Source organism: Equus asinus, chromosome 19 (assembly GCF_041296235.1).
Source record: "Equus asinus isolate D_3611 breed Donkey chromosome 19, EquAss-T2T_v2, whole genome shotgun sequence".
In the NCBI taxonomy this organism is placed as follows: Eukaryota; Metazoa; Chordata; class Mammalia; order Perissodactyla; family Equidae; genus Equus; species Equus asinus.
In genome coordinates, this window is record NC_091808.1 from 14,557,058 (window position 1) to 14,572,489 (window position 15,432).

General features: G+C 43.7%; 1 protein-coding gene across 9 annotated transcripts in view; it reads left to right on the forward strand.

Moving 5' to 3' along the window:
* The first annotated feature begins 3,945 nt into the window (after positions 1-3,945).
* DOCK10 (dedicator of cytokinesis 10) overlaps positions 3,946-15,432 on the forward strand; it is a 263,089-nt gene continuing 251,602 nt past the window's right edge. For 7 of the 9 annotated variants that reach the window (XM_044751296.2, XM_070489634.1, XM_070489638.1 and 4 more), the window contains exon 1: positions 3,946-4,399. In XM_044751296.2, coding sequence (XP_044607231.2) covers positions 4,274-4,399 — 126 coding nt within the window. In that variant the 5' untranslated portion in view covers positions 3,946-4,273. The remainder of the gene's footprint in view (positions 4,400-15,432) is intronic. The other 2 variants (XM_070489633.1, XM_070489635.1) reach the window with 2 other exon arrangements.

Below are 15,432 nucleotides of genomic sequence, written 5' to 3' on the forward strand. Positions count from 1 at the left end.
CACGTGCTTTTAACTCCACTCTACAATATGAAAAACCACTGAAGATTCGATTGTTTTATTAATTAGCTGTTTCCTTAGAAATAGGAACCAAGATGGATATGTTTCTATAATGGTATCTCTTAAAATGAAAAAGTGCAGGTGCAGAAAAAAGTGAGGGTGGGGAAGACGAAATCCACGCAGAAATATGAGCCAAAATCTTAACATATTTCATAACACTTTCTTTACTTTTTAAATTTTTATTGAATCTGTACTTAATACCCTTTGTCATTCCCAATGAAATTTCTTTGTAAAATATCATTTTACTTATTTGTTTGTGAATAGGTTATTATACATGTGATACAAAATCCAATAAACACACAGGGTATGGAATCACATAAAGAGAGGGACACTCCTGTCCTCCAGCCGTCAAGTGCCCCTTCCCAGAAGCAACAACCATAATCTGCTTCTTGTGCAACCTCCACCACAATTAATTTTAGAACATTTTTATCATCCCCAAAAGAAATCTTGTACCCATTAGTTATCATTCCCCTTTCTTCCCCATTTTTCTCCAACCCTCTTCCAGTCCCAGACAATCACTAATCTATTTTCTGTTTTCAGGTTTGATGATCCTGGGCATTTCATAGAAAGGGTATGATAAATAGGTGGTCTTTGGTGACTGGCTTCTTTCACTTGGCATAATGTTTTCAAAGTTCATCCATGTTGTAACATGTATCAATACTTCATTTTTTTTATGGTCAGAAAATATTCCATTAGGGGCTGGCCTGGTGACACAGCAGTTAGGTTCACACCTTCTGCTTTGGCGGCCTGGGGTTTGCCAGTTCAGATCCCGGGTGTGGACCTATGCACCGCTTGGCAAGCCATGCTGTGGCAGGCATCCCACATGTAAAGTGGAGGAAGATGGGCACAGATGTCAGCTCAGGGCCAGTCTTCCTCAGCAGAAAAGAGGAGGATTGGCAGCAGATGTTAGCTCAGGGCTAATCTTCCTCAAAAACAAAGAATCCACTATATGGATATACCACCTTTCGTTTATCCATTCATTAATTGATGGATATTTGGGTTGTTTCCACTTTTTAGCTACTGTGAACATTCTTGTGCAACTTTTTGTGTGAATATAGGTTTTCATTTGTCTAGGAGTGGAATTCCTAGGTCATGTGGTAACTCCAGGTTTACCATTTTAAGGAACTGCCAAACTGTTTTCCAAAGTGGCTGCACCATCTTACATTCCTACTACAAAGGTACAAGGGTTCCAGTGTCTCCACATCTCCCCAACACTTGTTATTTTCTATTTTTTTCATTACGGCCATCCGGATGGGTGTGGTATCTCATTGCGGTATCCCACTATGACTGATTTGCATTTCCCTAACGACTAACGATGCTGAGCATTGACTAATTGTGTATCTTTTTTTGAGAAACATATGTTCAAATCCTTTGCCCCATCTTCCCTGGGCAATTTATCTTTTCATTGTTGTGTCACATTCACTGTTTGTTTTCTTAAAAGATGTTATTTTTTTAGAGCAGTTTTAAATTCACAGCAAAATAAAAGGGAAGTTACAGAGATTTTTACTTACCCCCACACATGCATAGCCTCCCCCATTATCAACATCCTCCATCAGAGTGGGACATTTGCTACAATTCATGAACCTACATTGATACTTTGCAGTCAACCCAAAGTCCATAGTTGACATTAGGGTCTTCATGGCATTTTTCATAAATTTGCCTTTATGGAACATCTTAGCCAAATGTCTCCAGGGAACTCAAAGATGAGTGACCAGCAGAGAGTCCCAAATTAGCAGACCAGAATGCATGTTTCTGTAGCAGAAAATGAGCCCCAGAAGGGGGTTTATCTAAAACCTACATGATAGCCAGGGCTGAGGAGAGTCCCAGTGAGCATCCTTATTGAAATGTCCTGAGTGTAGTCACTTACATCCACCCTTCCTCCCCACGTGACCCATGGAGTGGACATCATGCAGCGTATGGACAGTGCAAATAGGCATTGTTCTTCATATCCTCTCACGTCAGTGTTCTGACAGACCCTCTGAACCTGGAGAAAGTAACATTTGTAGCAATAAAGGAAGTAAGAGGGATGTTACTTGATATGATTGAAGACACCTGTGTGGGTTCCTGGGCGTTTCTGATCAGCTCAGCGAGTTGCCATGCCTAGGACACATTCTGAGGGATATTCCATCACTGCAGCCCTCCCTTCCAGCACACCTTTCTCTTCTCCTTCCCGGTCTTTCTCTGCCTCAGGTGTTGGCACCCTCAGCTCTCTGACTGCACCAGCCCATCTAACCCCTTTGGAAAGTCATCCACAAACCAATATTTATTGAGAACCTACTGTGTGCCAGGTAATGTTCTGAAACAAGGGATAAAGAATAGATACACGTTCTTGGGAAGCTCAAGTTTATTCAAAAGTGCTTAATGTATTATCTCTCTCAAGAGAATATGCATTTGAAAGCATCGCCACAGGGCACAGTTGTCCTAGGAGGGTGTGGTTAGGGGAGTAATTTTCACAGAGACCTCACCGGCCACCACAGAGGCAACCGCCTGACTTGCCTACCCTTAACAGTTACGTTGTCCCCATGTTGCTTACCACGTGAAAGCATGTAATGCAAGACGCAGTACTTTGTTACAAAGTACATTGTAGAAACAGCTCCTGTTTTAGACGGCACTTCCCAAATCTTCCAGATCCTCTGCGTATCGTGATTTCCAGAATGTTCTGAAATAATGCCCAATCAGTATCTCCACCTAACTGAATCCCAGATAGCAGAGAGCTGACTCAAATGTATTTACCAGCCCCTTAAGCATTCTTTATACCCATACCTGAGGTTGTGTTAAAACTATATATTGGCGGGGCCAAGTTCCCGCCTCCGCTGCGGCGCCCCAGGGTTTGGATCCTGGGCGCGGACATGGCATCGCTCGTCAGGCCACGTTGAGGCGGCGTCCCACATCCCACAACTAGAAGGACGTGCAACTAAGATATACAACTGTGTTGGGGGGCGGGGGAGGCAGTTGGGGAGATAAAGCAGAAAAAGAAACTATATATTGGCTTTGGGAAAATGTCAGTATCATAGATCTATAAAAAGCTGTTAAGAAGAACCTAGAATACTTGGAGTGGCTGTCCCAGATCTCTCCAGACTGGTGTCCTAGTGGCCAGGGCTGCTCTTCCACCCCACTAGCACCGCACAGGGTTGGAGAACCACCACCGTGGGAGTGACGCAAGATGAGAATTCTTAGAAGACTTTAATCAGATAGCGGGAGACAGTGTGCAGGCCAGATGGATGTGTGGCAAGAATGGGAGCAGAAAAACAACACAAATTAAGTCCACCCCCATACCTGACCCACACTACCTAGTAACCCCTAGTCCCAGCCTCCTATGTAATACCACTGCCCAAGCTTTTTGGCCCACATTGCTCTGATTTATACACACTTGTATTTGTTTATTTGTTAACCTCGTTATTTGGTCCTCCCAGCCCCAACCCCAAAAACGTATCAGCCCCACACAGCCTTGAAAGGTGGGGCTGGTAAGTTCCCCTCCTTTATCCCCAGTTTCCAGAACAATATTACCTGGCACATAGTAGGTGCTTAACGAATACTGGTGGAAGGCGTATATGAATTTGCAAGCTTATTCCAAGGTCCTGAGTGAGGGCTTTGGCAAAGGACCCTTCTAACGGCTGGCTTGGGCGACGCTGCAGAGATCCCAGGCACCAGACCCTTAACAAGCTTCTGACCACCCCCCTTCCAAGGATGGAAGGGCGAACTGAGCTCGGCCCGCGCCCATTCCTCAGCCCCGCAAAGTAGGGGCCAAATGAGCAAATGCGGCCAGCGCTCCAGCACTGCGAGGAGCCTCCAAATGGGGACTGGGGCCGCGGGGAGGCCCCGCCCGAGCCCCGCGGGGGCCGCCCCTCGCCGTCCCCCGCCCCCTGCCGTTCCCCCGGGCGGCGGGGACAGCCCCGGCCGGCCAGCTGAGCGCGTCCCGCGGTCCCCGCTCCAGAGGCGCCGCCGCCGCCGGGCAGGGGCCGCTCCCCGAGTTGGCCGCGCGCGCCCGGAGGAGCGCAGAGTTTGGAAAGTCGTCGCGAAGCTTCAGCGGAGAGCAGGGGGTGGGGGAGTGGGGGTGCAAGAGAGAAAAACCCGCCTCTTGCGAGTAGAGCGAGGAAGAGGGGGGGAAAGGCTCCGAGTTCCGCTTCCTGAACGCCGGGTGGGTAGAGAAGGTCGGCGCTGGGAAGGCCAGAGGGACGCGCGCTCCGGGCCCGCGGCGCGATCTGCGCGGCCGGCGATGGCCGGCGAGCGGACTCGCAGGTTCACCCGGAGCCTGCTGCGACCCGGGCAGGCGGCCGAGCTCCGGCACAGCGCCGCGTCCGCCGCCGCGGTGGCCGTCAGCAGCCGGCAGCAGCAGCAGCGGGTGAGTGCGGCGCGTCCTCCGCGCCTCCCCGCGCGCCCCGGGCGGCCGGGGACCACCGAGCCCGCCCCTCCTGAGGCGCCCAGTGCGCCCCTGCTCCTGCCCCTGCCCTCCCCTCCCCTCCCCTCCCCCGCACTCCCTCCTCCGTCGCCTGTACGTTCGCCCGGGGCGCCACCTCTGCGAGGCAGCGCCCCCGCCGCGTGAGGATCGGGGGCGCGTTTGGGGACCCGGGAGACTCAGAGGAGCAGCTCTGCGGGCAGCAGAAGCGCAGCGTGGGAGAGGATGTGCTTGGCTTCGTGGGGGTGGCGGGAAGGCATCGCGAGTCGCAGTGGTGCTAGGTTGTGGGGTGCCAGGGACCCCAGGGTGGAGGTATCTCCACAACGGAACCCCTCAGTCCCCAGGTCTGAGCTTCCCCATCACCGCCGGCGACTAGTGAGCAGGGCGGAAAGGATGTGATCCGAGGTCGTCGCCGGGGCTAAAGCTGGGAGCCTCACATTACCGCTCTCGTGGAAATGCAGTACTTCGCACCACTGTCCCTCGACGGTGTAAAAACCCACAAACCACTTCATGCTACTCCAGAAAGAGCTGGGGGAACAGGCGGGGGACTCGTGGGTCATTAAGTATCCAGTGGTTTCTGGTATTTTTCTAAGACGTTCACAGGGTTCTCCCGCCAACATCGCTTTACTGGTTACTTCCTTCTTGCAACGCCTTTTAAGCGCGGGGTGATTTCCGCGGGAAATCCCTGGGGCAACAGCCAGCCCTTCTTGTCTGATGCCCAAATCATATCCATACCTCTCCAGATGTTCATAAGTTCCAGTAGGTGTCACACTCCGGGGTGGAAGTGTCAGAAAAAAAACAACTCTGGGGGGAAGGGGAGTGAGCGGGAACAGCCTTCCACCGAGACGTGGGCTCACCAGCCGCGCTCTTGGCCTGCCTTTGCTGGACCGGAATCCCACGTTTTGGGCTTCATTTTCCTTTTTGCCAGGAAATATCATTAGGAATTAAACGACTTCTTTTAAGAGTGTCAGAGAAAGTGTCACTCTTGCCAGTCACCCAGGAGGAGGGAGCCAAGAGCTGCCCAGAGCCAGTTCCCACAGCCAGGACTTTTCTCTAAAGCCAGAGGTCGGAAAGTTGAACAGAACGGAAGCTAATTGCCTGGCAGAGGGAAGAGGCGTTGGATGCCCAAGAGGGTGGGGGTGATTGGCGTGTGAAGCGAGTTGGTGGCCAGGGTGCCTTCTCTTTCACTTACCACTGGCTGCAGTCTGCTGTTACTCAGAAGTGATTCACCGTTAGTCAACCCTGTGCCAGGGGCTGCCCGGTGGTTCTGCTACCAGCGTGCACATTTTCAGGGCAGAAAGGAGAAACTGTCAAAAAGAACATTTGAGAAAAAGACAGTTCAAGTAAAAGCAGAGATAATACGAAAATCTACAGGCATGCACAGAAAATAATTTTGACTTTTGAATGATGGTTCAGGATTGTGGCTTTGTCATTCTCTGCCATTTGCTTTACAATTACTTTCCTTTGCAGTTGATTCCTTTTATCGAATCTCAGTAATGACTTGGTACGGAGGTGCAGGGAAATAAGTAGCATTCAATTGGAATAAACAGCTCTAAATGTTTTAAATTTTTCTTTTGTTTTTAAGTGGGTTCTCCTGAAGTTTTTGTAGCACTGGAATTTCTATAAAGACCGTGTATCCTGGATACCTTTCTACACATACGCATAACTTACTTTCTCCAAATTTATGTCAGATTTGAAATCCTAGGCTATCTTCTCAAAATGAATAAGCTCAATGTCTTAAATAGAGTTGGGGGAGGGGGCGATTCACCGGCAACGGTGTTCCTGCCTCTCTTCCTCACTTCAGCACCTTGGCCAACACTCCTGAACTAGCTTCTGCCAAGACATTTCATGGGATCTTACACACCTAGTCAGGCAGTTTTGGCAGCAATTTTGGCAGCAAGAAGACGTGTGCTTTGCATTCCATCCTGCCAGTTAACTCATGAGGGGACACAGGAAGGTGATGAGTTCTCTGAGTTGATACCCAAACTCAGTGGGACTCTGTGGGGCAGAGCATCCCCTTGGAACCTAAAACCTTGCAACTGGACTAGGCAGTGGAGACTAATTCTTGCTTACGCTGACCCAATCCTTTAAGATTCTTTATGGATGTTGCTTCAAGTCTTCAAATCCTGGTTGTCAAGGGTAAAATTAATAGATGGAGGAAGAAGATTGTGGGTAGCCCACTCCAATACAGACAAGTAGAGTTGCGTGTATTGTGGCAAACTGTCATTTATTAAAAAATATTTGAGAGGCACTAGAAGGTTTTGCTGAGAAAAACTGCCTGCTAGATTCATACAGCACCCTTTCTAAAATCCGTCAGAATGTTACAGAGAGATTGTTGAGGGTTTGAACTCTGCTCTACCTAATAAGAGTAGATAAGGTTGTCAGATTAGCAATATATGTATATTCTATCACACATACATACACCTGGGACAGGAAAGCTTCAGAATGTGTTTGGATTATGGAGAGCAGAGAGCACAGGGATGCTGAGTGAGGGCACTGACAGGGCGGCCAACGTTTATAGCAGTTCCTGAGGAAAGCAAAAGTAGACATCAAAGCAAACTCGATTTCTGTTTTAACCCAAGGCACTGTGGTAGGCTCATGTGCAGGCAGGCTTCTAAAGAGGTGCCACCTTATTTTGCATCCCTCTTAAGAACAATTATGAAGATATATCTGCACGCCTGTGTTCACTGCAGCATTTTCCACAATAGCCAAACTATGGAGACAACCTAAATTTCTGTCAAGGGATGAATGGATAAAGAAAATGTGCTATATATACATACACAGTGGAATATTATGCAACCTTTAAAAAGAAGGGAGTCCTGCCATTTGCAACAATGTGGATGAACTCAGAGGACATTATGCTAAGTGAAATAAGTCAGACACAGAAAGACAAGTACTGGATGAACTCACTTATATGTGGGATCTAAAAATGATATAACTCATAGAAGCAGAGAGAAGAATGGTGGTTGCTGGGACCAGGGGTAGGGAGGTGAGGGGAAAATGAGGAGGTATTGCTCAAAGGGTACAAAGTTTCACTTACACAGGGTGAATGAGTTCTGGAGACCAGTGTACAGCGTGGTGATGATAGTTGACATTACTATATTGTATACTTGAAATTTGCCAAGAGGATAGATCTTTAATTAAATCTTCTCAACACACACACACAAACACACACACACACCATGGTAACTGTGTAGAGGTGATGGATAGTTATTTAATTTGATTGTGGTGATCTTTTCACATTGTCTACATATATCAAAATATCAAGTTGTACACCTTAAATAGATATAGTTTTTATATATCAGATATCTCAATGAAACTGTTAAAAAGCAAAAACTAAGCCATAATAATAAAGAACAATTATGAAAAAAGCCCTACATTTTGAAAAGAGAAATATTTTCTCCTTAATTATCCTAAAAATTTTTTTTTAGAAGACAAATGAATCACAGCTCATGCAGAGGGCAATCGTAGGATCGAGTAAAATTTGAGTAATTTCCTGACACACCATTCGTGGTAGTCCCACAAAACAAACTTCTCTAGAGCAGAATCTCAGTTCAAAAGTGATCAGCAACGTTTCTCCAATGTCAGGACTTGGGTGTTTTATTGCTTTGGTTGAATATACATACTGTGTTGGCCTCAAAATTATAACACCACTAACTAGGCATTCTTTTTTGATAAGAAGCTCTTCTTTTAAAATATATGAAGTATATTTGTACTTTGGCATGAATTAGCTCATTTAGGTAGCTTTCCACAATTCATTAAGCTATAAACCTAGGGTTTGTTTACATTTCTGCATATATATTATGATTGGTAGAATTTCAAAAGAAAGATACTAAAAAAAATGATAGATTACTTTTCTACTGACACCACATCAGATCTGTCACTTTGAGAGAAATGGAGTCTTATTTATAGAACAGGAAAAGGTGAGTCAAAGACTTTGGGTAAGAGAGAGGGTGAGAACTATCTAGTGTCAGATGATGAGAAGGAAGCACAAAGGCGGGTGGAGGTTTACTGAAGACCAAATAATCATTTGGTCAGTTTCTGCCTAATGCTGTTCATGTGTTTCCTAGATCAGAAGATCCCTCATCCTGTACTCTTTAATGCATTTGTGACATTGACTCTGTTGTTACACAAAAATTTCTCTGCAGCTCATTTTTGAATTGTATCTAACTTTATTGACGTCTTTTAAAGAGGAAACATCCTGCCCGAAGTGATGGTACTTAACCACTATGTTTTCTCTCTCCCCGTCCACCCAGAAAGTGTCAGTAGTAAAGAGAAGACAGTATTGACTTCAGTCGTCACAAAAATTCCATATCCTCTCTTTGCTTTGATATGTTCTAACTTCCTCTGTTCCCCACTGATACTGCTTTGGGTATTTTAGGGAGCTTTGAATAGAAGCAGAACCTTTGACGGACCGAAGATCTTTGGTTGAGAAGTAACGAATATATAAACATGTTTCCAGGAGCAGGAGGAATTCCTAGAAGGAAGAACTTCCTCTCCTCTGAACTTTGTGGTTTAAACAGTTGAGAATGGGAGGGGTTTTAAAACATTGATTGGGAGATACTAGAATTTCCCAAAAATCATATGATGGGAGTAAGAATAAGTGAAAAGATGCAGAAAGCAATATTGAATGAAGATGAAACACTTGTTTTCTTCCTGTCAGTGTCTAGAGCTAAAAGCAATAGGCAAAGTGAACCTGTTTAATTGGTATTCACACAGTCATTTGGTTGTTGTTTTTTGGATGGGGCTCTTCATAACAAGGGTATAGCTTTAGCAGAAATGAGACCCATTAGAAGAAATCACACATTCATGTTTTCATCTGAGGAAAGTCCCTTGTCTGGCAAAGAAGTCAACACAAACTTAGTTTACAAAATCAAGTTTGAATGTTATTGATTGTATGAACTGCTTTTGGCTTCTTAAGGGCATTGCAGAAGTAACTTTGAAGACAAATGGTAATGACAGTTGAAAAATTAAAGAATGAGTAAACATGTGTGGTTTTTGGCTTTTTCTTCACAACCGTTCTCTCCAAGGCCTACCACGGAAAAAGAGCAGTAATCAATGTGTTATGATAAACCATGTGTTGAAAGGCTACAAATGTCTGGCACGGTGATAAATGTTTTATTTAATTCTCAGAGCAACCTTAGGAGGAAGCTATGATTGTTGCGAGGCACAGAGAAGTTCATGGAGACTCACGGGATTAAATACTTTGCTTAAGTAGCTCACATCTTTTGTATCCTGAATAGTAACTAGCAAAGAGTTACTTACCTTCCAATTTTGTAGCCACTTCCAACAGCATCTCAAAATAGGAAGGCACGAGGAGTTGCTGTGGGTTGATGTTGCCTTCTGACTTACCCGAAGAGGTAAGAGCTCAACCTGAGGAAGAGGAACTTTGTCCTTCCCACTGGTATTTCAGATTACCTGTCAGTGTTTACTTCAGTGTTCTTTTGAGGTTAGAAGCCACAGCAGAGGCTGTTCCAGGTACCCATAATAATAAGAGACCCTCCCAAGGCAACCAGAGCTCAATTGTTAAGTCCTTAAAATATAAACTCATTTAGTCATCCCCAGGCCATCTGACAAATTGTGAAAGAGGGTGGGGTTTGTTCTTCTCAAGTCCACTTCTCTTCTATGCCTGGATGCTTCTCCATTCTCAATCACTTCACCCCACTCCGGCAAATTTTCTAATGCACTGTGTGTCCTGGAGCACATGTTTCCATTTTCCTCTAGGCTGTGTTGGGATTCTTTTTTTCACATGCTATCTTATTTGAAGGAGTAATTCTGAGTGTCTTACAAAGATGCATAAAAGATGACAACAACAAAAAATAGAGTAAGTAAGGAGGTAAAAAGCAATAGTAGCAACAAAAAAGAAGCAGTATTAGGAAAGTTAAATGTAGTCAGAAGTAGGTCATTGGAGTAGGATCAGTAAATAAAATGCATAACCATTAAGTCCTGTAGTCTTGCCTAAAGGTGCTTCCTAGTGGCCAAGTCAAAGAGGAAAACATGATCAGTGATGAGATTAAGAGGTCTATAAGATAAAAGAAAATAATTTGCTCTAGACATATTCAGCTTTAACTTGTAGTGAGACTCAAGAGATAAGACAGTGTTTTTCTGTGATTTTTCATAAAGGGCAGCATATGCAGTGATGAACCCTCATCTCTTAGAATGTGGTCCGTGAGCCAGCAGCATTGGCATCACCTGGGAGCTAGTTAGAAATACAGAATCCCAGACCCCACGCCAGAACCACTGGATCAGAACATGCATTTTAACAAGATCCTCTGGTGATTTGTGAACACATTAAAATTTGAGAAACACGAAAGTAAGCTACAACTTTAGCCTTATTTTTGTAGTATATTGTCAGATAAAGGCAATTGTCTGAGGATCCAATACAATGTGGTTTATTCTACAAATCTTTGAAGGGGTCACTTGAGGCAAAGATAAAATTTAGACGGCCTAGGAATGGAAATGGGACTGGTTCATTGCTAAGTGATTGCAGAGAAATTCCTTGCTTATTTGTGTTCTATTTTCTCTTCCCACTAGCACCTTGATTGTAGTGTGAACTTATGTTAAGCTTCTAGGCTAAGAAAAAATTCCATAACACACATGAAATAGTTGTAATCTGAATCTGCAAAGGTTCTCACCCGGGGTTATGGCCCTAAAGACCTGCTCCAGGGCAAGGCCAGTGTTACCCACTTACCAGAAAATTTTGAAGCAGAATCACTCCAACCCATGAAGGACATGCAATGATGATTCCTTGTTGCTTTATAAGATTTATGTTGCTATCACATTGATACTCTTAGTGATTTGAAAATATTTGGTTATATCAGAAAATCAGATTGTTACAATCAGAAAATCATGAAAATGTTTTTTTCTCTTATAGTCATTGAGTCTCAGGAAAAAAATGATTTCTCTCATTCACATTGGAATGCCTTAAGGATGGGATTCCATGGAATTCAAGATCTTGGTTTCCCCATATGCCATACTGTGGTCCAAGACCCCTTTGATTGGCTGTCCTTCACCACCATCTTGGGATACTCTTTCCTCTTCCCCACTATCCACGTTGGAGTCCCACCGTGCGCTTTGAACAATAGGCCAGTTTGGGAGTTGCTATAGGAAATGTCAGAGCCTGTGAATCTGGAAACTGGAATTCCACCCTGGCTCTGTGATTTTTGCTAAGTCACTTCTCTTTTTGGAGTCTTGGTTTCCTGATCTGTGGAATTAGGGTTCTTCCATTTGCCATTTCTGTGCCCCAGAGTTCTCATGGCTTCTCCTCCTCATCCCTCAGGGTCTCAAATGCCACCTCCCTAGGAGGGTCATCCTTGATCACCAAATTGAAGTATTTTCCCCAGCCTCCTTCTGCCACAACTTTCTCTGTTCCATTACTCTGTTTCATTTTCTTCATAGCTCTTACCACAACCTAAAGTGATCTTTTACTTATTTAATTTATTATTCTCTTTTCCAACTTTTCTGCCTTCAAATGTAAGTGCCATTGAGAGAAAGAAACTTGTCTATTTCGTTACTTTTATATTGTATTTACAATATGACAATAAGAGAGGGATCTCTCTTCCCATACAAATGAGGTGCTTAAGGAAAGTCAGGAAAGTAGGCAGGATGCACAACAGTGAGAGATCGTAGTGGAACTATGACTTAAAATTTTCCAGGTTGTCAATATCTGCTAATGATATTCCTGAGTCATCTTCTTCCCAGTCTACTTGGTAAGTGGTGGAAATATAGTTATATAGAAGGATATTGTGCACATCCTATGTGCCAGGTACTTTATTAGTACAATCTCTTTTAATCCTCCTGACAACCCTATGGCAAAGGGTTTTTATTCCTGTTTTATAGATGAGAAAAGAGATGCTTGGAGATCAAGAACTTGTCCCAGATCAAATGACTAGTAAATGATGAATCCAGGAGTCCCCCGCAGGCAGTCCGACTGCAGAGTCTGTGTTCTCCACGACTACTCTGTACTGCAGACCAGCTCCACCAGACAGGCAGGGCTTCATTAAACATGCAGTTAGCATCCATGCGAGAGAGCAAGGAGAGAAAAGGAAACCTCAGAGTCCTAGCCATAGGAAGAGGTTTTTAAAAAGAGTTTCTTAACACGAGAAGAGCTGTGGTTGTTTTTGCTCTGCTTAACAATTTGTCATTTATGACATCTCAGCAACAGGGAATATTGGGAGGGACACCAAGTTTGGACACTGTGTCAGAGCTCTATCATTTCCCTAGGACCAGCACTAGCACTGAGTGTGTTAAGCTTTGCAGACAAAGGCTCCTTCAGCTCTGAAAGGGGCATCATTTTCTTCTCCTCCTTCTATAGAAATGCATTTCTGACATGATAAGCATGAGGTAGTTGGGTTACAGCATTACATCTGCTGCATTGTCTTCTGTGGTTTTGATTTTAATGTTCATGTTTACAAATGAGAGGGTTTTTTCCCACTGAAGTGAGTTTTGTTTGCCTCTTATCTTTCACAGTAGTGTCAGTGGGCTGGAAAGAAGTGCTTGTGTTTGCTGGACTCGACATGTTGACCTACATTAAATGATGTAGAAATAATAAAATTTAATGAACGTGGCTGAGTTAGTGGCGATAGAGAAAAACACTTGCCTTTGAAAACGTGAATGTTTTGCAATTGGATTGAAGTGGAAATGTCTGCCTCTGAGACTAGAAGAATTAATGGACCCAGATCATCAAAAGTTCCTTTAATTGTGCTGCTAACTGTGAAAATAGTTTTTCTAATTTAATTTTAGTGTACCTCCTCTCTTGACATGTAGAATTTGGGAAGCTAGGCGGCTCTTTAAACACCAAAATGGCAGAGTTTAATAATAGGATCTGGAGGGCAAGTTTTTTGAAAAAGATGACACCATTTATGATTAGCACAATAAGCCTCTCTTCATATAATTACTTTAGTAATTACCAATTTAACTGAATAATTAAGGGTCTCAAAATGACCAGTGTCTTTTGGCCTTTCAAATTACGCATTCTAGAAAAAGGACACAGACATAAACGTTTGACTCGGCAAACAAGCAAACAAAAAACTTAACAAAATTTGCTATTCAAGGAAATATGATAATTAAATTATTTTTGAACACCCATTGTCACAGCTCTTTCCAACAAGAAAATGGAAATTGACTACAGCTGAGTAGCCTTCACAAAAATGAAAGTGGTGTTGGAGCTCAGTAACTTTTTTGAAGAAGAAAATTCAAATGTGGAGAACTAATAATGGAAGTCATTTACTTTTTATGTTTTTTACATTATTTTAAAAAATCAGACATTTATTCAAAAGAGGATTTTATTTTCCAAAGAATAATACTCCAGTTTCCTTTAAAGCATATCCATGTACATAGCTATAAATTTTCCCTATATGGGAAACTGCTAGTAATAAATTTTATTGGCATACCAGTATGCACAGATAAGATTCATTCAGGACTTTTCTGAGTGTTCACAGGGAAAGTTCATTTATTAACTTCAAGTTTTGAAGTCAAAAGCCATTATGTGGCTGCTACCCAATCAATTTGAAAAGCATATCTTTTTATTGTTAGGAGGCGGTGGTATCCAAGATGTGTAACCTTGGCCAAGTCTGTGAGCTTCTTTGGATTTCAGCTTCCTTATTTTTTAGCATAAGACAGTTAGACATTAAGATCTTTAAAGATGGTTTAGTCCTAAAACTCTAGAGAGTTCTTATTCTTTTTAAGAGGTTTTCATAGAGGGTTGAAATAACGTTTTTCACTGTAATAATATCATTATTGATTAAGATATCTGATTTTAGCAACTGGGAGAATTGATTCAATTGTGTATTGCACATTGTTGCGCAACCAAATGTGTATTTCAGTAATGGAAATGGTAGCATGAAGTGGTTATTTGAAGATGTAATGAAGGGAATGGCTGTTTACACACCTGCACCCGAAAGAACGGGCTAGTTGCTTGGGAATTGACAAAAGGACAGTCAACAGTGACAAAGGTGGGCAAGTCAGCCTCTTGTGACCCAGTGGAGGCTCCGAGGCAAGCATTTCCCATTTTCTCTTCCCGCAGAGAACGTAAGACCCCCGCCCCCCGGCTTTAAGAGAGCATGTTTTCCAGTTTCCATGCCCAATCTTTATAATTGCAGCCCTCTGGCTTAAGGTCTGTCCCAAGCTCTTCTCAGCACCCACATGACTCGAATATAGGTGAGTGAGGGGAGAGTCAGAGCTGTCCTCCAAGCTCCACACCTTCTCCCCGCCAGCAAAAAAGCAGCAAGAATCTCTCTTCTCCTAGCTCTGTCTCTGTCTCTATTTTTTGGTTTCTGCTTCTATCACCTCCTTCTCCCTTCTCACACCTGAGAAAGGTAATATGATCTGTCTCTGCCCTTGTGTCGTTTCAGAGATGTTGAGAAGCCAGCAGAGTCTTCCTTCAGCCCTATGCCCAAATTGTCCTCCTAGCACCCTAATCCCTAACTAGTTCTATGGTCTTTCATTCCGCAGTTAGTAATCAATGAATACAGAGGATGGCCATTGACTTAAATTCATGCCAAAGTGTAGACCCATTCTTGAGCAGGGGTACCTTGGGAAGAGCCCTTATCCTTTAGGATAAAAGGGCAGAGAAATGGGAGGCTAGAGGTACCAGAGATAACTTTTCACGGCTTTACTGGTAGCTAGCTTGATCTCTGGCATAGGAAACCACAATTTACATGAAACTTGTCCCTATGGACTGTCGCGGACCAGGAGGATGAAGTGTGGTTTTGCCCTCACATTCCCTATACTCTGATAGACCTTTAAGGATGAGTACTGTGGTTATTGTTGCCCAATATCCAGAGCAGCAAAATGCCTGGGACAGAGAATGCGCTTACTAAATACTAATACAATGTCGCCTTTGGAGACCACAGAAGTACAGGTTAGGTATGTGAAAAGATTTGCAGTATGGAAAATCAGGTATATTTGAGAAGAAATACTGTGGCAATAAAGTCTCAGCATATAGTATCTGCTCAGTAGCCACCAATCGAATTAAAGCA